This window comes from Protopterus annectens, chromosome 6.part0 (genome assembly GCF_019279795.1).
Source record: "Protopterus annectens isolate FY-2018-M chromosome 6.part0, PAN1.0, whole genome shotgun sequence".
NCBI classification, from domain to species: domain Eukaryota; kingdom Metazoa; phylum Chordata; order Ceratodontiformes; family Protopteridae; genus Protopterus; species Protopterus annectens.
Window position 1 is genome coordinate 1619093634 of NC_056737.1, and position 23156 is coordinate 1619116789.

Consider the following 23156-nt stretch of genomic DNA (forward strand, 5'->3'; position numbering starts at 1 on the left):
CCCACACTTGCACAGTATATCAGTATAGTGCAGGAGAAGTAACTGCCAAGTTTTTCTGAGGAACAGTGGGGAAATGCAAGTAAAATTAGGTACATTTCTGACTGCAGATTTGCAGTCTACCTGATTTTTCTTGTATTTTGCTCTGTCCCTCAGTGTATACCATTAGAAAGTTTGGTCGGTCAATGGTACTTCTGTGGCTGGACTTTTTCTATTGGTATATGCTCAATTTACAATGGTCACACTGGTCGGGCTGTCCAAAAAGTGTGCCCAGTTTTGAGTAGTAATGAACCTTTGCTGTATAATGAAATTGTGTGTTAACAAGTGTTACTTGAGCAACAGAAGGTTATCTGGCAGGTTTTGTCCCTCCCCACCACAGCATTGTTTCACTTGAGTAACTGCTCTGGTTGTGAAGGACTGAGTTTCACTGGGAATTGAACCAAGGACTGATGGATACCATCTGTGTGCCCTTATCGCCTAAGATGCTGGCATTTTTTTTGTTTGTTTGATTTTTTTCCAGAAGAGGACATTTCATTTTTGTATCTTTCCGTATGTATACATTTCTTTCTTCTATTCTTGTGTGTGATGTACTTTGCTATCCCTGATGAGTTTCATAAAATATAATTATGATAACTGCTCGCATGTACAGTACTGACTTCTGCAAAGCACTGTTCTGAGAAAGAAAAAATATATTCTTTGGCAAACTAAAATGGTCTTCAGAACAGAGTTTTGGTGTGCTGATTAGCCTGCAGATTTTCATGTGTTTCAGTCTTTTATCTTCATTTGGATCCAGTACTTTATTCTGAGAATTGCCTAACAGAAGTCTGTACTGCATTGGGAATTCTCTATCAGTGTTTATCTCAGTTATCACCTCTGCAGTCATCAGTCTGAGTAGTTAGTTAGAGATTTTTGTTAACTCCCTCTGTACTGGGTATAGTCAGGTATGAATTTAATTGTGCACAGTCAGAGGTGATAGTATGCTAAATACACAGAAGACACTGGTTTGCTTTTTGAATAAACAGAAGCAGCAAGTTAGCATGCTGAATAACCAAAGGGCAGCATTTAATTTTCTGAATTAGCTGAACGCAATCGTTAGCTTACCGCTGCATGGAAGACATTAATGGAACCCAGATATGTACCTTTGAGAGACTGACCCAGTAAAGTGGACTACTTTTTTTACATATAAGTTTTATGTCCATTCTGCTTGTTGATCATTAAGACCTCACTGCTGTAATGATGTCATCCAGGCTGCTATCATAGGACTTTGTTGTTTTGCAGCCTAATCCCTCTCTGGTGGCTGACGTGTATGCAGACATATGTGGGTGTCTGATGTGTCTTCCTCTCCATGCTGCACTGAAGGTTGCTGAATGAGAATGAATCACCCCTCAGCCAGCATGCTGGGCTTCGCTCTTTTCAGCTGTTGCCAGCATATAAAATGCCAGACTGTTTTTTTCCGCCCCAGGGGAGGTGAGTTAGCATTAACTGTTCCATCCTCATTGCCCCATGCTGGCTCCTCCAGCACCCAGTTCACTAGTTGATTCCAGGTTGTCTTGATTGCATTTAGCAGTGCATGTCTTAAGGAGATTCACATAAGTGTGCAGACATAATTAACATGAACAGTATATCTCTGCCATTGACTGTATTTTGGCAGCATGCAGATAGTTTTGTCACCTCACAGCAAGAGGTTCTATGGCTTGATTTTCAGCTAGGGTGTTCTGTGTGTGGAGTCTGCATGTCCTTCCTGTGTTCATGTGGGTTTCTTCTGGGTGCTCCACTTTCCTTCCTTAATGTGTTAAGCATTGTTTTTTACTTTTTTGTTTATGCAGCTACTCTGCAGAAAAACCACTCAAGCTGGCTGGAGGACAAACCAGTGAAGTTTGGAGGAAACGGACTTGTCAATGGAGGAACATTGTCAGAGGGCGAGCTGCTTTTACAGGTACAGCAAAAAAAATCATAGTAAACTTATTAATTTAAAACCATGGTTGCTTCTTGCTTTTATACATGTCTACTGCAGTTAGCTTTGTGATTTGTATTATATTTTGTAATAATTTACTACAGAAGATGTGCTCTTGATCAGGTCCCTATTCATCATACTTGTTCATGGAGACAAGAAAAACAAAGTAAGCAGATTCCAGGCCTTCCTCTTATCTTTCCTTCTATTCTTCCTGTCTCCAAAGTCTCACTATTGCTGAGTTTGAACTAGAAGAAAATGACGAGGACTCTCATCAAGGCTCAAATCAAAGTGGGTTGCCTTTTTTCCCTCTCAGTGTGTAGGGTGGCAAGAGAAGTGCCCACTCATTCCATCATTCCTGTTGCTTTTTCATCAGCCATCATCTCAGGGCCGTTGTTACTGGAGCCGGTGATTGTCATTCAGTACAGTACATTGTCACCAATCCTGACATCTTCTTTGTTGCCTCCATATTCCGTGCTGGTGACTTCAGTGCTGATGCTTTTGTTACTGAAGGTTTGTAGGGCCTTAGGCATCAACTTTGATGGGTTCAGATGCCCTTTGTACCATTCTTGGTTCCAACATAATTGGCAGTTGATTGAAACAGTCCTGTGTGCCAGTGTCTTTGGTATTGAGGCTTGTTTGGGCAGAGTCATTGTCAAACCTTTTGATCCCAGCACCTTCTGTTTCAAAAGTGCTCTTGGTGCTGGGGGCCTTGGCTTTGATTCTGGTGGCATCCAGAGTCAATAGAGGAGCAAAAGTCTGTCTTGGAGGACTCCCTCCCTTAGAGTCCACAAAAAACGTTAGGGATTCCACAGCCCTGCCTCCAGGAGTCCTTAATGGCATGCCCGACTTTCCCTACTCTTCTCTGATTGGCAGGCTATCACACAAGACAGGTATATAAGGAAGATAATATCCAGTAGCTACACTGTTCCATTTCATGCTGTGCTTTCTTCTCTGTCTAACTATCCCACCCATTCAGAAAGCAGTGGCCAAATTAGTGGTCACAGACAATCCAATAGGTCCCACTGGAAAGGGTCTGGATACTTTTTAGGGTTATTATTAGCTCCCAAGAAAGTGAAGACCCATAAGCTGATCCTGGATGTTCATCGTGTTTCACTGTTGCAGTCATTACAATTGGGTTATCCTGCTGGCACGCTACCCGCAGTCGGCCCGAGTTCCAAAGTCTAGGTCCGGCATCGGTTGCTGTCGCCTCCTCCCTGACGTCAGTGCGCCAGGGGTATAAAAGATGCAGCCAACGCCATTTCCTTCAGTCTTTCTTGCCGCGCGGTGCCCGAAGCAAAAGCAGTTCGCAAGTGCCGGTCGGCCGACTCCTGAGATTTTCAAATTTGAATTTCAGATCCGAAGTCTTCATTAAAGCTAAGTACCCCGTTGGGGAAACTTTTTTCTTGCTCCAGACCGATGTCAGAAAAAGTTAATAATTGTATTTCTTGTGGGAAGCAAATACCTCATAAGGATTTTCACTCTTACTGTATTCCTTGCCTAGGCCCTGACCACGACGTTGCTAGTTGTCGGTTTTGTGCTAGATTTAACCAACACACTATTAAGCGTCGGTGCGATTTTGCATTTCATTACTTTGGCAGAAGATTCAATTATATAATGCCGTTGGAACCGCCGACTACCGGAGTTTATAAAAAGCGCAAAGAAAAAGAAAAGGACATGCATCCAAGGTCCAAAACCGACGACGAGGCTTCCGCTAGGCCTGTCGCTGGTTCGCCGGTTCTCAGTGAGGCGCTTTCACAGCCCCTAAAGCCCGCTACCTCAGAGCTACAGGCCGCTTCCGACTCCCACGTGGAGCTGACTAGGCCGCTGGAAACTCAAGGTATTGGACACTCGGAAACTATTCCCTCAGATGGGTCTGGAGCCGCTGAGCAGGCATCGGCTTCTGCAGGTGTTTTCAGGCCTACACAGTTATATGTGAAACCAACTTCAGCTTCAAAGGCAAAGACTAAAGCAGATCTAAAGACAAAGAAACAAGTACAGCATTCTCCTGGACAGGCCACCATGCCTAAAAAACAGATGCTTAAAATGGCCGAAAACCTAATTACTTTGATCAGGGGTTCCCATCCCCCTCCTGATAAGAGGCCTAGGCAAGAGATAGAATATGAATCTTCAGATCAGGTTTCCATTTCCTCTGATTCCTCTTCTGAACAGGGATATTCTCTTTCAACCTATGAGGATTCTGATGCTGCAGAATCTATCCCATCAGCCTCTCCTTTTGAGGATTATTCTTTTGGGGAGACCCTGCATACTATGAGGGAACATTTCCACTGGGAGAGCCAAGATTACTCAGAATCCAAGAAAAGTCTCAGAGACTTCCTTTTATTACCTCAACACATGCCCCTTGCTATCCCTCCTGTTTTAGACATTGTAGATGATGTATTTTCAGAGTCCGGTCTGTCTCCTGACTCTTTACCACCAGCTCCTGTTAAGCCAGACAGATACTACAGGGTTCCTGATTCACATCAATTTCTTTATAAAATCCCTGCTGCTGGCCCAGGAACTCTCTCCCAGGGTCCCAAAGGGTCAAGGCTTCCACTGCAAAAAACACTATCCCCTCTGATAGGGATTCAAGGGCCCTGGACAGATGGGGGGAAAAGATTTATACTTCTGTTACCTTGGCTGTAAGAGCTTTAAATTGCCAGTTTCATATGCTTAAATATCAGCAATATCTTATCTCACTGCTTAAACAGAAATTGTTGACAAATTCAGAATGTGCAGAAAACAAAGAAATGCAGGGTTTATTGCATGCAGCTGAACAAGTGGGAAAGCATACTTTGCAATGTGGTTTTGATTCTGTAGAGGCCTCCTGCAGGGCCGCTGTTACAGGTTCTGTCATTAGGAGGCATGCTTGGTTAAAAGAACAGAATCTGCCCGATCATGTTAAAGCAAAACTATTAGATGCTCCATTACAGCATGATACCTTGTTTGGTGTTAAAGCAGAAGAGGTGTTGAAGAAAATGGAGGACAAAGCTAAATCTATGCAAACAGTCAAGGATTTCTTGCAGGTACTGCCGCCCAGATTTAGCAGGAACTGGCCTACAAAAAATTGGTCCTTTCCAGTGTCAGACAGGCCACAAAGGCAGATACAGACGCCACAGAGGCAGATCACAGCCCCAAGCCTCATACAGGCCTAAACAGTGGGGTGCTTCTACCTCCAAAAGCGGAGAGGAAAAATCACAGCCATACAGGAAACAGTTTCAATGACTTTCCCCTGCCAGCACCAAGCACTTATCTTCTGGCAGCCCCTTTAGGGGGAAAACTAGCACTTTTTTCACAAAATTGGAATATGATCACCCAGGACAAATGGGTCTTAAATATCGTATCACAAGGCTACAGGTTCCACTTTCACACCCTGCCAAGGCCAAACAGTATGCCAGACCTGCCACGCAATCAGTGGGCAGAGGCACAAAAACAAGTTTCATCCTTCACGGACATGAGAGCCATTCAGCTAGTACCACAGCAAGAGCAGGGACCAAGATTCTACTCAAGGCTATTCTTGGTGCCCAGAAAGGACAAAGCCTGGAGACCAGTACTGGACGTGTCTATCCCAAACACATTTCTGGATATCCCAAAATTCAAAATGTTAACTCTGCAGCAGCTTCTGCCCATGCTGGGCAAGAAGGCTTGGCTTGTGACTTTAGACCTAAAAGAGGCATACCTGCATGTCCCAATCAGACAATCATGCAGAAGATACCTCAGATTTATAGCTGGCTCAATGCACTACCAATTCTCTGCACTGCCCTTTGGCTTATCTACTGCGCCCAGGGTCTTCACAAAATGCCTGGCACCAGTAATTGCATTTTGCAGACAACGAGGAATACAAATATATCCTTACTTGGACGACTGCCTTATTCAAGCAGAGAACAAGGACATTCTACTACAGCATCTGGCGTTTGTAAAAAGATTACTAACAGGTCTAGGGTACACAGTAAACGAAAAGAAATCAAAACTTGTACCCTCTCAAGAGATAATATTCCTGGGTGCAAGCTTAAATACAACTGCCCAGATGGCTTATCTCATGCCAGACAAACACAGACAACTGACTACTTATTTCAAAATGTTGGCAACAAAGACCCAGTTATCTGCAAGAAAAATTCTGCAGGCTTTGAGCTTCATGGCATCCTGCATTCTACTAATTCCATATGCAAGACTGCATATGAGGAAACTTCAGTGGTATCTAAAAAGTGTTTGGACTCAACATTGCCACAGCTTGAAAACAATAATTACCCTCATTCCCTGCCTGCAACAGGAGTTTTGATGGTGGGCAAAAGCCTGTCACCACAACACGGGACACCCATTCACCTTACCCACAGCCAGGCAGAGACTGACAACAGATGCATCAGATTATGCCTGGGGGGCCCATATGGCAGGAAGATGTATTCAGGGCACATGGTCCGCAAGTCAAATGCATCTACATATCAATCAAAAAGAGATGCTAGCTGTTCAGAGTGCCCTGACAGCCTTCAAGGATCTACTTCATCCAGGACAACTACTGATAAAGATGGACAATACTACAGTCATGTTGCACATAAACAAGCAGGGAGGCACACATTCCTACCCCTCTGCAGGCTAGCCATGAACTTGTGGGACACAGCATTGACTTACCAAGTACATCTGCAAGCACAATTCCTGCCAGGAAGGAGAAATACTCTGGCAGATGAACTAAGCAGAAACCTAATGGATCCCCATGAGTGGAAATTGGATCCACAAGTCTTCAGCATGATAACAAGGAACTGGGAATGCCCGGACATAGACCTATTTGCCTCCCCTCACAACTACAGAGATTCTGCACAAGGACTTATCACAAGCAAGCATGGAAAGTGGACGCTCTATCTTTTAGCTGGAAAAACCTAACAGTATATGCCTTTTCTCCTCTGCCTGTCCTCCCCAAGGTCAGACAAGAGAAACCAAAAATGATACTGATTGCCCCAGACTGGCCCCGCCAGCACTGGTAGCCAATCCTAAAGAGCTTATCTCAATGCCCAGCTTGGACATTACCTCAAATTCCTCACTTATTGACCCAACACAACAGTCAGATACTGCACAGCCAACTCAAGACCTTAAACCTGGCAGCATGGCAGATAATGTAGCCATTCAAGACACACCTGTCTCTAAAGCAGTCATGGATGTTATTTTGGAGGCCAGGAGGCCTAGCACCAGAAAATCTTATGCAGAAAAATGGAAAAGATTCTGTCTTGGAACCAGGCACAAGGTATTGACACAATTGTTCCAAATATTCCTCAGATTTTGCAATACTTAACTGAGATGCTTGATAAAGGCCTTTCCTTTTCATCAATTAAAATTCATGCCTCTGCCATTTCAGCTCATTACAATACAGAACCACCTATTTTTTCTCATCCATTACTAAGGCAGTACCTCAGAGGGGCCAAAAACATAAGACCTCCAAGAAGAGCACCAATACCGGCATTGGACCTCAACTATGTCTTGGAAAAACTCACACTGCCTCCGTTTGATTCAGCCTCTGCAGCTGATATAAAATTCTTATCCTGGAAAACAGCTCTGGTCCTAGCAATAACCTCCGCTAGACGAGTCTCAGAGTTACAGGCAGTCATGGCTGCGGAAACTTTTTATCATTTTCCATCCTGACAGGGTTTCTCTGAGGACAAACCCTACATTTATGCCTAAGGTAGTGTCCAGTATGGCCCTTAACCAAACAATTCATTTGCCTACCTTTTATCCAAACCCACAGAATAAGGGTGAGAGAATTCTGCATTCTTTGAACATTCACAGGATGCTAAGCTTCTACTTGGACATAACCAAAGCTTTCAGAAAAACTGAACAATTTCTAGTGTCATATGCCACAGGATCACAAGGAAAGCCTATCTCAAAGCAGACTATTTCAAAGTGAATAGGCCACTGCATTTGTTTCTGCTATTCACAGCATGGCAAATCAGTGCCTAAGGGCATTAGGCCACATTCAACCAGAGCAGCAGCCACTTCAGCAGCCTTCCTCAGAGGAGTACCAACCAAAGACATCTTAGAGGCTGCAACTTGGAGTTCAGTGCATACTTTTACAAAGCACTATCACTTACCTCTCTACTCTAAATCCAGGGCAGGCTTTGCCACTGCAGTTCTGCAAGGCCTGATAGCCTCTCTTAATCCTATTTAGCACCAGCCTCCCAACCTTAGCTTTGGGATTCAACCCAATTGTAATGACTGCAACAGTGAAACACAATGAACATAGTACAGATGTTCTTCATCTCACATTGCTGCAGTCCTTACATATGGGTAGTCCGCTGTCCTCGGTCGGCCCGAATACCAAAGTATTAGGCTGACGTCGGTCATGGGCGCTCAGATCTGACATCAGAGCGTCAGGGTATAAAAGCGCATGACCGACGTCATATCCTCAGTCTTTTTTGCCGCATGGTCCGATGCAGAAGCAGCGTTGCAAGTGCCGTTCGGCGTTCTGAAATTTTCGTATTCTGAGTTTCAGACCGAAACCAAGTTGGGCTAAGTACCCCGTTATTGAATATTTTTGTTTTTTCTTGCCTCAGTTTATTCCGGATGTCAGAAAAAGTGAATAATTGTATTTCTTGTGGGAAACAGATACTGCATAGGGATTATCACTCTTTGCATTCCTTGTTTGGGACCGGACCACGACGTAGTCGGGTGTCGGTTTTGCAAGGTTTAATAAGCGCACTATAAAAAGAAGGTTAGATTGTGCTAGGTTAGTCTTTGGTAACGGTGTAATTATAATATGCCGTGGGATCCTCCGACGCTTCCTGCGAAGAAGTGCAAGGACAAATCCTTGAAACCTAGACAGGTTGATTCGTCCGTTGACGCCGGTCCTGCAGAAGCTACAGTGGAGCAGGTGGATCCGGCTGAAGTTTCTGTTGAGTCTCAGGGCGAAACTTTGATTTTGCAGGATGTGGCCTCACAGGAGTCAGGTCAAGCTGAAGGGGCCTCTCAGGTTACTGTTCTCCCTTCTATGCCTAAGGTGGTTAGGCCTTCTGCTACTATTTCTAAGGCTTCTTCTAAGGGCAGGTCTGTTTTGCCTTCCTCTGGTGTCCCTCCAGGTACTTCAGGGTCTGTGCCTAAAAAGCACATGCTTAAAATGGCAGAAGATTTGATTACTTTAATTAGAGGTTCTATGCCCCCTCCTGATAAGAGGCCCAAGGTGGAGCCAGAGTTGGAAAGTTTGGATCAGGCCTCAGATGACTCAGACTCTTCTGCTGAAGATATTCAAGATTTTCCCCCTTATTCGGATTCTGATGCAGAGGACTCCACTCCTTATGCTACTCCTGCAGAGGATTTTTCTTTTTCAGAAACTCTGCATTCCATGAGGGAACATTTTAAGTGGGAAAGACAGGATTTTTCTGATTCACGAAGAGGCTCCGGGAATTCTTGTTTTTACCACAGCATAGACCCTTGGCTATACCTCCTGTTTTGGACGTTGTTCAAGATGTTTTCTCGGAGGCTTCCCTTAATCCAGATTCTTTGCCTCCTGCCAGTTAAACCGGACAGGTATTACAGGGTGCCTGAGGCTCATAAATATCTGTATAGAGTCCTAGGGCGGACCCAGAAACTATTAGTCAGGGGCCTAAGGGTGTTAGAGCTTCTGTTGTAAAGAATCCGGTTCCTCTAGATAAGGAAGCCAGAGCTTTGGATAGATGGGGTAAGAAGGTGTATACCTCTTCTACTTTAGCAATGAGGGCTTTAAATTGCCAGTTTCATATGTTGAAGTATCAGAATTTCCTCCTTTCTCAGCTAAAATCTAAAGTGGATGCTTTGGCAGAGGGCATAGAGTGTAAAGAATTGCAGGATTTAGTACATGTCTCTGAACAGGTGGGTAAGCATTCTTTGCAGTGTGGTTTTGATGCTGTACAGGCCTCTTCTAGGGTGGCTGCCACTGGTTCAGTTCTTCGTAGGCACGCCTGGCTTAAGGATCAGAATTTGTCGAGCATGTTAAAACTAGAATTCTGGATGCCCCTTTACAGTCTGAAGTTTTGTTTGGTCCCCCTGTGGAGTCGGTTTTGAAGAAAATGGAAGACAAGGCTAAGTCTATGCAGACTGTTAAAGATTTTTTGCAGGTGCAACCTCCAAAGTTTAGTAGAAATTGGCCTACTAAGGGGTGGACCTACCCTTCTTCTGATTCTCAGTCTAGGGGTAGATCTAGGCGTGGCAGGGGCAGAGCTCACAGTACATTCAGGCCTAGAACTTGGAGTTAAGCCTGCACAATCTGCAGGTGAGGGCAAGGGCCAGTCCTTTCGTAAACAGGCCCAATGACCTGCATTTTCAGCTGCCAGATTCTTCTTCCCTGGCAGCTCCTTTGGGAGGAAAGTTAGCACTCTTCAAGCAAAACTGGCTTTTAGTCACCCAGGACAAATGGGTATTGGATATTATAAACCGAGGCTACAAGTTCTATTTCCATACATTGCCTCCTTTCAAAGGCATGCCAGACGTTCCTCCTCGGCAAAGGATAGAGGCTCACAAGCAGATTTCTTTACTTCTTCAAATAGGAGCTATACAGCCAGTTCCTCTGTCAGAAGTGGACTAGGATTTTATTCTCGCCTGTTTCTAGTACCAAAGAAAGGGAACACGTGGAGACCAATTTTGGATTTATCTATCCTCAACACTTATCTGGACATTCCAAAGTTCAAAATGCTGACGTTACAACAGCTTTTACCTCTGTTGGGAAAAGATCACTGGATGGTAACTCTGGATCTCAAAGAGGCTTATCTTCATGTTCCTATCAGGCCCAGTTGCAGGAGGTACCTGCATTTTCGGGCTGGAAATTTACATTATCAGTTCTCTGCATTGCCCTTTGGCTTATCTACTGCCCAGAGTGTTCACAAGGTTCTGGCTCCAGTCATAGCCTTTTTCAGGTTAAGAGGAATACAGATTTATCCTTATTTGGACGATTGCCTGATTATTGCACAACACAAAGACGAACTTTTGCATCATCTACAGTATGTGATGGTAGTGTTAAGATGCCTAGGGTATTCTGTGTTCGTAACAAAGTCCAGTCTAGTACCCTCTCAGGACATGTGCTTTCTGGGTGTGAGACTGAATACAGCTTCCCAGATGGCCTTTTTGACCCCGGACAAACAAAGAAGCCTTTCTCTTTATTTCCATCAGATGTCTCTACAGTCCAGGCTGACTGCAAGGACAGTCCTTCAAGCCTTGGGGTTCATGGCATCTTGTATTCTGGTGCTTCCCAATGCCAAACTGCATATGAGGAAGCTTCAATGGTATCTCAAAAATGTATGGACTCAACACTGCCAAGATCTAGACACTGTCATTCAGATAATACCTTGCATTCAGAAAGAATTTTTGTGGTGGGCTCAGGAATGTCACCTAAACAAGGGACTCTCTGTGACCCGACCAGAGGCGAGTCAGATTCTAACGACAGATGCCTCGGACAAGGCTTGGGGAGCACACCTCAATGGAAAATGGGTGCAAGACACGTGGCCTGTCAGACTTCAACATTTGCATATCAACTTGAAGGAGATGTTAGCAGTCCAATTTGCATTGATGGCTTTCAAGGATTTACTTCACCCAGGACAGGTGTTGATTCAAACAGACAACACTACTGTCATGTGGTACATCAACAAGCAAGGGGAACCCATTCTACCCTCTTTGCAGGCAAGCGATGATTTTGTGGGAGACTGCTCTCAGTTTACACCTCAATCTTCAGGCAAGGTTTCTACCAGGAGCACAGAACTCCTTAGCAGATGTGTTGAGCAGACAAATTGTGGATCCTCACGAGTGGAAACTGGATCCTCATGTGTTTCAAAAGTTGACAGTGTTATGGGGACTCCAGACATAGATCTGTTTGCTTCTCCACTAAATTACCAGTTGCCAAAGTTTTGCACAAAATGTTTCATCCCACAGCTTGGAAGGTGGATGCTCTATCATTCAGTTGGAGCAATCTTCATGTCTATGCCTTTCCACCTCTGCTTCTCATTCCCAAGGTACTCCTGAAGGCCAGAATAGACAAGCCATCCATGATTCTGATAGCGCCGGATTGGCCTCGACAGCACTGGTACCCACTACTGAGGAGTTTGTGCGGAGCCTCCATGGCCTCTGCCTTTGATTCCGCATCTTTTGTCTCAGGAGGGCAATCACTTCCTCAATGTCAAGATTCAGTCTCTGCATCTCACAGCCTGGCATATTCTGTTTTAGACCTATGAGGGTCTCAGCTTCCACAACAAGTTTTGAATGTTATTTTGGAGGCCAGAAGGCCTAGTACAAGGAAAGTTTACGCTGATAAATGGAGGAGATTTTTCTTTGGAGCAAAGCGAAGGACTTTGATGTTTCCAAACCTGATTTAAGTGTTTCTCTTCAATATCTTACTGAGTTATTGGACAAGGGTTTGTCTTTCTCCTCGATAAAGGTTCATGCTGCAGCCATTTCTGCTCACTATGACTGTGACCTCCTTTATTTTCCCATCCTTTGTTTAAGCAATTTCTTAGAGGGGCAAAGAACATAAGACCCCCCGTAGAGCTCCTACTCCTGCTTGGGATCTCAATTTTGTGTTGGAAAAGCTTACTCTACAACCTTTTGAGCCTGCAGCTACTGCCGAGTTAAAGTATTTATCATGGAAGACTGCTTTTGTTGGCCATTACCTCTGCAAGAAGGGTTTCTGAATTACAGGCCCTTATGGCAGTGGAACCTTTCCTGATTTTTCATAAGGATAGGGTATCTTTCATTACTAATCCTTCCTTTATGCCTAAAGTGGTTTCTAGTGTGGCCTTGAACCAAACTATTCATTTGCCTACTTTTATGCAAACCCACAAAATAAAGGGGAGAAGATTTTGCATACTTTGGATATTCACAGGCAGTTACGTTATTATTTGAGCAGAACCAAGGGGTTCAGGCAGTCTCAGCAGTTGTTTGTTTCTTTTGCTTTGGGTTCTCAGGGAAAACCTGTTTCAAAACAAACTATTGCTAAATGGATTGGGTTTTGTATTTCTTTCTGTTATTCCCATCATGGTAAGGAGATTCCGGCTGGAATCAGACCTCATTCCACTAGAGCTACTGCCACTTCTACTGCCTTTCTAAGGGGGGTAGCTACAAAAGATATTTTGGAAGCAGCCACTTGGAGTTCAGTACATACTTTTTCCAAGCATTACCACCTTCCTCTTTATTCTAAGTCTAGGGCTGGATTTGCCACTGCAATATTACAGGGCATTTTGGCAGCCCCTACTGCTTTATGATTTTGCCATCCTCCCTTTACCTCTGCTTTGGGATTCTACCCATATGTAAGGACTGCAGCAATGTGAGATGAAGAACATAGTACAGTTTTGTACCTACCATAAATGTAGATGTTCGAAGATCCACATTGCTGCAGTCCAATTTACCCTCCCTCCTTCCCCTCTGTAGTTTGGCATGGTTATATGGTTTGGGTGATGGTTGTTGTTGGGCATGTTTTTGGGAGGTATCCTGTTTTTGGGCTGTGGCCTTTTTTAGGGCCTTCTGACATCTGGGGCAAGAAAAGACTGAGGATATGACGTCGGTCATGCGCTTTTATACCCTGACGCTCTGATGTCAGATCTGAGCGCCCATGACATACGTCAGCCTAATACTTTGGTATTCGGGCCGACCGAGGACAGCGGACTACCCATATGTAAGGACTGCAGCAATGTGGATCTTCGAACATCTACATTTATGGTAGGTACAAAACTGTACTTTGTGTACCTACCATAAATGTAGTTGTTCGAGTGTATTCACTGTTGCAGTCCAGGTTACCCTCCCTCCATCCCCCTTTTTCTTTGCTGGAACTTATCTCTACTTCTCTATTCTATACAACCTATGTGGTGTATTTGCTTGTAGATGAAGTAAAAGTTGTTTTTTGTGTATGCATGCTTATTGGCATAATTTAGCCTACCATTTTAGGGGCACCTGACATCTGGGGCAAGAAAAACTGAAGAAAATGGTGTCGGCTGCATCTTTTATACCCCTGGCGCACTGACGTCAGGGAGGAGGCGACAGCAACCGATGCTGGACCTAGACTTTGGAACTCAGGCTGACTGCGGGTAGACTGCCAGCAGGATAACCCAATTGTAATGACTGCAACGGTGAATACACTCGAACATCTACATTTATGGTAGGTACACAACTGTACTTTCTCAGTTGCCTGAACAGTTTCATAGAGTTCTGTATGGTCGTGGTGCAGTGCTTCCTTCTGTGCTTAAAGAAGGGAAACTAGATATTCTGTTTGGACCTCTGCGATATGTACCTACACATCAGTATAGCCAAGGGTTCCAGGAAGTTATAGGTTCATAGCTAAATATACACTTCAAGCAGAATCCAATTTCCTTTTTTTTTTAACCTTTTTATTGCAGAAAAATGTACTTCAGTAACCTCTTACAAAATCAGACTTACAACCTGAAAGAATTCTGGTCTTCTATTAATAATATACTCCACCCTGGAACATCCAGCACTCCTAATCCTGCCCCAAATAATGCTTCCTCTGAAATAGCTGCTCAATTTAACATGCATTTTATAGAAAATGTTAAAGTCCTTAGTACGGATTTTCCTCCCTACAGTCCTGACATGCCCTCTTCTCAGGCAGTAAACACCCCTTATTTCATTCTAAAACCTATCCCAACCTCCTGCATCAAATCACTACTTAAACTGAAATCCTTTTCACCTTCAGTAGATAATCTCCTAGTAGAATACGTCAAGTCAGCTGTAGTTCCGTAGCCTGCCTGTGTTTCTTGTAATTAACCGATCTGTCAAGGAATCATATGACCTTATGTTGTCAATTTTCATACTATTCTCAACTGATGGATTCAGATCCAGTCCTTGGATCTGACTTGGCCGTTACTAAAGCTCGTGGTAACCAAAAAACTCTTGAGCTCCTCCCTTACCCATAATGTACCAGCCCAAATCTACCTCAGACCTCGTTTGTTGCTTTTTGTGAAAGACGTGGCTGGCCTAGCTCTTGAGCTTTCTAAGATAAGTGTCAGATGTGAAATTGTTCAATCTCGCCGTTTGTTCTTACACACGGGTTCGGAGCCGATCCTCGGCTCCGAGTCGGCCGCATCACTAGCTCGCATCTTCAAGAAAGCTCGAGGCACAGTAATATCCCATGATCCTCCAGTGCTAACCCTCAGATCTAGTTTGCTGCTAGCAGCAGATCGCATCGAGGCGCTCAGGCCAGTAGAAATTTTACTGTTTTTTCTTGTTATATATTGATAATTTTTTTATATTTCTTATAATCTTTATCTTAGCATTTGATAGCTTTATATATAGTAGTTGTTTGACTAGTTCAGGTAGTTTGTTACCTTAAAATTCTTAGTAGGGGCCTTAGGCCGTTTTTGTCTGTAAGAATTTACAGTATTTAAAAAAAAAAAAAAAAAAGTTAACTTTTTCTATTTTTTTTTCACAAAAATATATATATATCTTAGTGTGCTGTAGTGTGTTTTACATTTATATATATATCTCTTATATTGTAGTGTAGAAATTTTTCTATATAGTGCTGTCTTTTTTCTAGTTAAAAAATGTCAGAAAAGACCAAAAGTGGGTTTAGGTGTCAGTGTGGACAGAAGATGTCCATTACTGACAACCATTCATCCTGCGTCTACTGTCTTGGCCCTCTCCACTTGCAGGAAGACTGTTCCATCTATCATTCCTTTAGTGGGAGTGTCATGCTGGAAAGACGCAGGAAGTTGGTGGACAGAGGTTTGATCAAACCTGAGTTTCAGGAGGCCCTGGACAAGGCTGAACAGGTTTCAAGTCTTGAAGGGTCGAAGTCTTCAAGAGTGTCGGAGCCCAAGTCATCGGCTCCGAGCACCTCTTTTCAAATTAGGACACCGGCTCCTATGACTGCTTAAATTTTTGGGGCCCTTGGGGTTTCCCCCGCCACTTTTTTGGGGAGGTTTTTTTTCCCCCTTGGGCCATTTTAAAAATGGTTTTGTTTAAAATTTTTCCACTGGGTTTCAAAATTTCCCCCCCACCCCCCAGCCCTCTGGGGAAAAAAAAAAAATTTTTTAGTGTGCTTCCTTTTTTAAAAGGGGGGGGGGTTTTTTCGGGGAACCCGGGTTTTTTCCCCGGGGGGTTTTTTGGGTTGGGAAAAGGGATTTGGGGGGGGTTTTGGGGGGTTTTAAAAGGGGTTTTGGGGAAATCGATTAAATTTTAAAGCCTCTTTGGTTTTTTTTTAAAATTTTGGCCCCCGGGAAAACCCTTTTTAAATCCCCAGAACCCCTTTCCCCCAAAGCCCGGGGAAAAAAATTTACCCCCCTTGCCCAAAGAAAAAAACCCCCCTTTTTGAAATTTTTAAAAGGGAAAAAAAACAAAAGGATGAAAATTTAAATGGGGAAGGAAAAGGGAAATTTGGAAATCCCTTCAATGGGGGGTTCACTTGGTGGGGTTTTTAAAATTTTTAGTCCACCCGGGGGAACCCAAAATAATGGAAATCCCCGAAAAAACAAAAGTCCCAAGTAAATTTAAAAAAAAAATTCTGAAATTTGGCTTTCCCCCCAAAAGGTGCAAAAAAACCCCCTTTTAAAGGTTTTCAAAATGAATATTTAACCTTTCAAAGGATTTTTTCCCCAAAAAGATTTTTTTGGGGGCAAAAATTTTTTAAAGCCCGGTGTTTTGGAAGGCCAAAAAAATTTCCCTTTGGGGAAAAAAAAAGGGGGGGGGGGGCTTTTAACCCTGAAAAAAAATTTTTTTGTCCTTTGGGAAAATTTAAGGCCCTTTTTTAAAAAGGGGGGGGCCCCCCTGGTTTTTTTCTTGGGTTAAAAAGGGGGGGAAGTTGGGGGGGTTCTTTTCCCCCCAGACCCCCAGGAAAAAGGGGCCCAAAACCCCAATTTCCCCCGGCCCCAAAAAAAGGGGAAAAGAAACCCCCCCAAAATTTTTAATCGGGAAAAACCCCTTTTTTGGGAAACCCCAACCCAAGGCCCCCTTTTTCAATCGTTTTGGCTTTTAAAGGGTTTTAAAAAAACAAACAAAAAAAAGTCCCCCCCTTTTCCCACAAATAAAAAAGGGGCAAAAATTAAAAAAAAGGAAAAAGAGGAATTTCCCAAAAAGTTAAAAAAAAGGGAAAAAACCCGGAATTTAACTTTTGAAAAAAAAAAAGGGGTAGCAATTTTTTTCCAAAAATATTTTAAAAAAAAAAATTAAATTCAGGGCCCCTTTTTTCCGGGGGTGGGGTCATATTTGCTTCCCCCAAAACCCCGGGGGGTTTTTTTGGAGCAAGTTTTTTTGGGGGGCCCCCCCGGGACCCAAAAGGGGAAAAATCAAAAAAAAAAGGGTTTTTCCTTTTAAAAAATTTTTTTAAAAAATTCGGAAAGCAGGGAAAAACACCCTAAAGAAAAAAATTTAAAATTTTCTTTGATCTTTAAAGGCAAAGAATTTTTGGAATTTTTTAAAAAACCCCCTTTTAAAATTTTTTTAAAAAAAAAAAGAATTTTGGGTGAGGTTTTGCCTCTTTTTTTTTGGGGAAAGGAAAAGGGGGTTTTTAACCCCTGGGATTTTTTTAAAAAAAAAAGTTTTTAAAAAAATTTGGGAAAAAATTTTAAAAAAAAATAAAAAAGGGGAAAAAAGTTTGGAAAAAAAACCGGGTTTGGGGTTTTTAAATTTTTTAAAAAAAACAAAATTTTGGTCCCCTTTAATTTTTTTGGGGGAAAATTTTCCCCCGGTTCAAATTTAAAATCTTTATGGGGTTTTTTGGGAAAAAATGAAATTTTTTTTAAAAGAAAAAATTTTTTTTTAGAAAATTTTTGGTTTTTTTCCCAAAAAATGGGTTTTTCCCAATTTATGGGAAAGTTTGGTCCTTTTTTAAAATGGCCCAAAACATTTAAAAAAAATTTTAAATTTAAAAAAATTTGGGAAAATTTTAAGAAAAAAAAAATTTCCCCCAAAAGGGCCCAAAAGGGGTTTTTTCCCTTTTTTTTAAAAAAAAAAAAAATTTTAAAAAAAACTTTGGGGGGAAAATTTTTGAAAAACCCCAACCCCAAAAAAACCCCCCCAAAAAAAACCCCCCCTAAACCTTTTTTTTACCATTTTCCCCCCCAAAACCCTTTTTAAAAGCCCCTCCCCCTTTTTTCCCCCAAATTTTTCCCCTTTAAAAAAATTTTTTCCCCCCCAAAAAACTACAAAATTTTTTAAAAAAAAAAAATTTTAAAAAATTTTTAAAAGGCCCCCCCCAATTTTTCTTTTTCCCCAAAAAAATTTGGGCTTTCCATTTACCTTTTAAATTTTTTGGGGGTGGTTAATTTTTACGTTTAAATTTTTTTTTTTAAAAGGGAGAATTTAAAATTGGGAAAGTTAAAATTTTTTTGGGGAAAAAAAAGAAATTTTAAAAGGGAAAAAATTTTTGGTTTCCGGGGTTTAATCGGGAAAATTTTTCCCCCTTTTTTTTTGGTTTTTTTTCAAAAATTTTTGAAATTTTTTATTAAAAAAATCTCTAAGGTAGACATCAAATGTTGGTGGTGTAATGGGGAAGAAAGCAGTAATTGGGAACATATTTCTTGGGAGTGTAATGAGTTGGCAGACTTTAAAGATTCCTTGCAGACTGCTCTGTCAGAGATGCTGGTTCAGCAAATTGGTGTAACTAAGGAAATGTTTGTTGAGCTACGATACAGAATCGGAATTGACTAGACATAGTAAGGCCTTCCTGAGTCTAATTATGATGGCTGCCAAGAAAGCTATTATTAGAAAATAGAAATCAAAGTCTAAACCAACTTTACTAGAAGTAGAGAAGGTAATAACAAAGATAAAACGGGTCTATATCATATATTCGAAACTCCAAAATGTCGAACACCATATGTTCAAACTTGGAATTTCGAATATTGAAAACATTGAACTCTCAGAATAGCGAATTTCTTCCCAGGGAAAAAATTTGCTGTTCTGAGAAACATACACCCAACACAAGCACACCAAAATAAATAAACCACACACATACATTTAGCAAAACCCAACCCCACACTAAACCATACATGCATTACTAACTATCCACTTACCTTAACCCGCACCCTAACCCTAAGGTCAGTAATTGTCGCACACATACCCTACAAATCTATACACAAACAAACTAATTAATTCACACACATACAGTTAACAAAACACAACCCTACACTACACCATACATACATTACTACCTATCCACTTACCTTAACCCACACCCTAACCCTAAGGTCCGTAACTCTCACACCACAGTGAAGGAAATAGCGAAGCCACGGAACGGCCCACCGAAATCTTGCCCTAGGTAAGATTTTGATATTCCGGGGCTTCGCTATTTTCACCATTTGATATTTTGGGTGTGATGTTTTCACATTCGGCATTGTACCGCTTCGGAATTTTGATATAGACCCGATAAAACAACTGGAATTAGGATCTTTAGAAAATGGTAGGAGCAAGTTACATAGGAAAAAGTGGGAATTGTGGGATCAGTACATGCAGAAGAGGAACGAGGTTTAAAAGAAGGCAGAAATTGAATGAGCTATGTAATGGTTGACTGACAATGACTGGATGTATTATTAGTGCTGTATAATGTTCGCAGCTACAGTTGTGTTGGCATGGTTTGTAATGTGTAATGTTTGCAAATGAGATTGTGTAGGTAGGGTTTATTTTCATTTATATAAATGTAAGATTGCCTCTGTCATACATGATAATGTAATGATGTTTCTTGTTAAAAAAAAGCCTTTAACTCTGTCGAAGGTTGGCTACAGGATATAATCACCTGCCACTAAACCCCCCTCCCAAAAAAACTAAATTATTTCTTTTTTTTTCCAAAATCCCATTTCCATGGGAAAAAGATTACAATTTCTTCCTTCAATAATACCATGATTGAAGTTACATCACATACAAAACTACTTTGTCATCAATTGTCATGCCATCTTAAATGCGATTTGTATCCACAACAGCATTCAAAAAACCCATCAAAAACTAGGTACTCTACTCAAAGTAAAGACATTCCTTACAAACTCTGCCAATGTAACCCAAGCTACTACTTATCTCTTACCCTCTCTCCTATAATATAGTCCTTATCATGACCAACCTACAAGCCTCACTTAGTTCTAAACTTGAACAGTTTTATAACATAGTCACCAGATTTGCTTGCAGCAAACCTTACTGTTTCCACCACTGTTTAGCACTACAAATGCTTAACCTGCTCGAGCTTCCTCCCTACCTGTCTTATACTGAGCTCACCTTAACCCATAAAATCATCCATACCCCATCCATCTGCCCAACAATTAAACCCCTACTCCAGTACTATCTTACACATAGTCTCCTTTGGTCAAATAATAAACAACTGCTTACCATCTACAAACAACAAAGGGCTGCTGGGGGTCAGTCTTCTTTCCAATAGTGTAGCTAGAACTTGGAGTAAAATTCCTACATCAGTCAAGTCTATCGCACACCTTCATCTATTCAAGCCATTACTAAAAGATTTCTTCTCTGCCTCGTGGCTTTGTCCCTGCTCCTCATCTGGAACTTAGCTCTCTAACACCCTTCATCACTTTTCTTATACCTCCCTTTAAAGTACTAAATCACTTAACCTACTTATACACTTCTAATACCGCACTTTATTATATTTCTTAAACTACTATACCTACTTCTAATTAGCAGAACAAAATTTGGTACAGACATTATTGGGGCCTTTGTGCATTCATAGATTCTGTGTATTAAAGTCCCCAATGTCTTTTCTGTATAAAAAAACTAGACATAAGAGGCAACAATAAACATCATGGAACTCATGAACAAAGACATTGGTCACCTCCAAACTCTGGACCCCACCCAGTTCGGGTTTGTGAAAGGCAGATCATGCCTTCTGAACCTGATCAACTTCTTTGAGGCAGTCACCAAAGCCATAGACGAGGGTAAGATGGTTCACTCAGCCTGTCTTGAACTCGCCAAGGCTTTCAACACCATCCCCCATTCTAGAATTATAGCTAAACTCACTAAACTAGGTATAAATCCTTACGTCACAAGATGGGTTGCCAACTGGCTCACTGACAGAACCCACACTGTAAAAGCTGCAGACTAAAAATCTGACTTCAAACCAGTGACAAGTGGATTACCACAGGGTTCAGTCCTAGGACCTCTCCTGTTTGGTATCTGCTTCTCTGAAGTACAGGCTAACACAGAAGGCCTCTGGCTAATGAAGTTAATGACTGCAAACTAAGAGCCATAGTCGAGTCCCCAAATGATGAGGACATCCTACAGAAGGGCCTCACTGAGACATATGCCTGGTGTCAGAGGCATGGCCTCCTGCTCAGTGCCAAAAAGTGCATTGTCATCCTCTTTGGTAAAAACTATGTATCCATGAACTACCACATAAACGGCAGTCTACTTAACACCAAATGTGTGATAAGAGACCTTGGGACCCAGGTGGACAGTAGTCTCTCCTTTGATAATCACATCGCCACAGTAGTCAAGAAATCCTTCTATGTGGCACACCTCATCACAAAAGGGTTCTCATTCAGGAAAAAAGAGGTCATTGTTCCCCTCTACTGGGCAAGCATTAGACCCATTATAGAGTACAACGCCCCTTTTAGAATGTACCTCACAAGACATCTGCAGCAGCCGGAAAGGCCACAGAAGTACCTCACAAAGAGGATTACTGGCCTAAAACAGATGCCGTACACTGACAGTCTCAAAAAACTCCAGCTTTACTCTGTAGCATATCACCTACTCTGAGGAGGTCTCTGCCTAACATATAAAGCTATGTTAAACCCAGAGCTGTTAGACATGCTACAGCTAAAAAATCCCAATCCCTTCAAGCTGCATGCTCTAGGGACCTAAACCTTGTCACCACAATAAACAGGACATGCTGGAGGGATAGATTCCTGTCCCAGAGACTTCCTATACTCTGGAACAAGCTACCAATCTATGTCAAGCAAAGTTCCTTATTAGCACTCTTCAAGAAAAATCTTGATGAGTGGATGGGAAATAGGAGATACACCCTGGAGATCACTTCTGTGGCTCTGCTTGACAGGGGCACAGGAAATTAACTTTCTTGGGTGTTGTAAGCCAGGGAACCTTGTTGGCTAGGCTTACTTAGGCCCTTGGGCCGATAGCCTAGTACCTACCTATGAACCTATGTACCACAGCCTTAGTATTGCATTCAGACTTACCTTTACATGATGTAGGTGTGGGGTTTGTTGAAATAACTGTCTGTTGAATCAAGTGTGAACTTACTTTGGGAGTAGGAGCTGCACTCGACCTTCCCTTTTTGAAAAACAGTTAGTCATGGAAGTAGTAAATTCTCCATCACTTCTAGCATTTTAAATGTTTCTCCCCCTTTTAAAGCCAAATTTGGAAGTTGGTCCTTTTCTGTCAAATATAACAATGGAATTCAAAACTGCCATCAATTATTTGTGATGTGTTTTAACATTATCAGGCATGCCACTGTACAGAATTATCATAGTGCTAGTAAACTTTACTGTTGTTTTATGGCCATATTGATCCACTGGCTTGTTTATAACATTACTACGTTGGAACCTTAATGGCTTACTGTTTATAACTGCAACAGCCATACTATCTACCAGTAATTTAGGGTAACCTCTATCTAGAAATAAATTCTATAAAGAAGTCAACGCTAAAGAAAAAAATTGTATCATTTGAAACAACCATGATATCCCCGTTTTGCCTTTTACCAAATTCTTTTCCTACCAAATGAAAGATCACTGTTAAAATAAAGGTACTGTTAGAAAAGGTGGGTTTTCAGTAAATTATGGGTTTATACCTATTATTCTTGTAGTCCTTCAAAATAACTTAGTCCAAATAATTTTAAAATATTTAGCAAATTTATATGTAACCTTTAAAAAATTAATTGTTCCTTTAAGGTACTTGGGAAAATAATCATTTAGATAGGTCACCCTGCACTTCCACAGAATAAAACATCATCAAGATATCTTAAGATTAATCTAATGTAAGAATTTAAGAATTAAATGTACTGTAAAAGACAAAATTATTCTCATGGTACCAAAATACAGTATTAGCATTCACCAGGATGCCCTCTGACCTACCAATAAGATTCATCTTCAAAAGTATATAAAATTGTTCTTTAGAACTATTTCCATGAACATTTATGAATTTAGCAATGTAGCATTCAAGTTTGACAAATATTTCCAGATACTCAGGGCTTCAAGAAGCCAGTCCATTCCTTTTTCATGTGAAATACTGGAAAATAAATCAATCTAATCAGGTGTAACAAAAACTGAATCCGCTGCGAGCTTTTACTTTGCAATCGATCTTAAACAATTTCATG

General features: G+C 41.7%; 1 protein-coding gene across 1 annotated transcript in view; it reads left to right on the forward strand.

Annotated features, from left to right (window-relative positions):
• Window positions 1–23156, forward strand: part of LOC122804877 (aryl hydrocarbon receptor-like) — a 1212833-nt gene that overhangs the window by 778164 nt on the left and 411513 nt on the right. The window contains exon 3 of the mRNA XM_044075064.1: window positions 1824–1933. Coding sequence (XP_043930999.1) covers window positions 1824–1933 — 110 coding nt within the window. The remainder of the gene's footprint in view (window positions 1–1823; window positions 1934–23156) is intronic.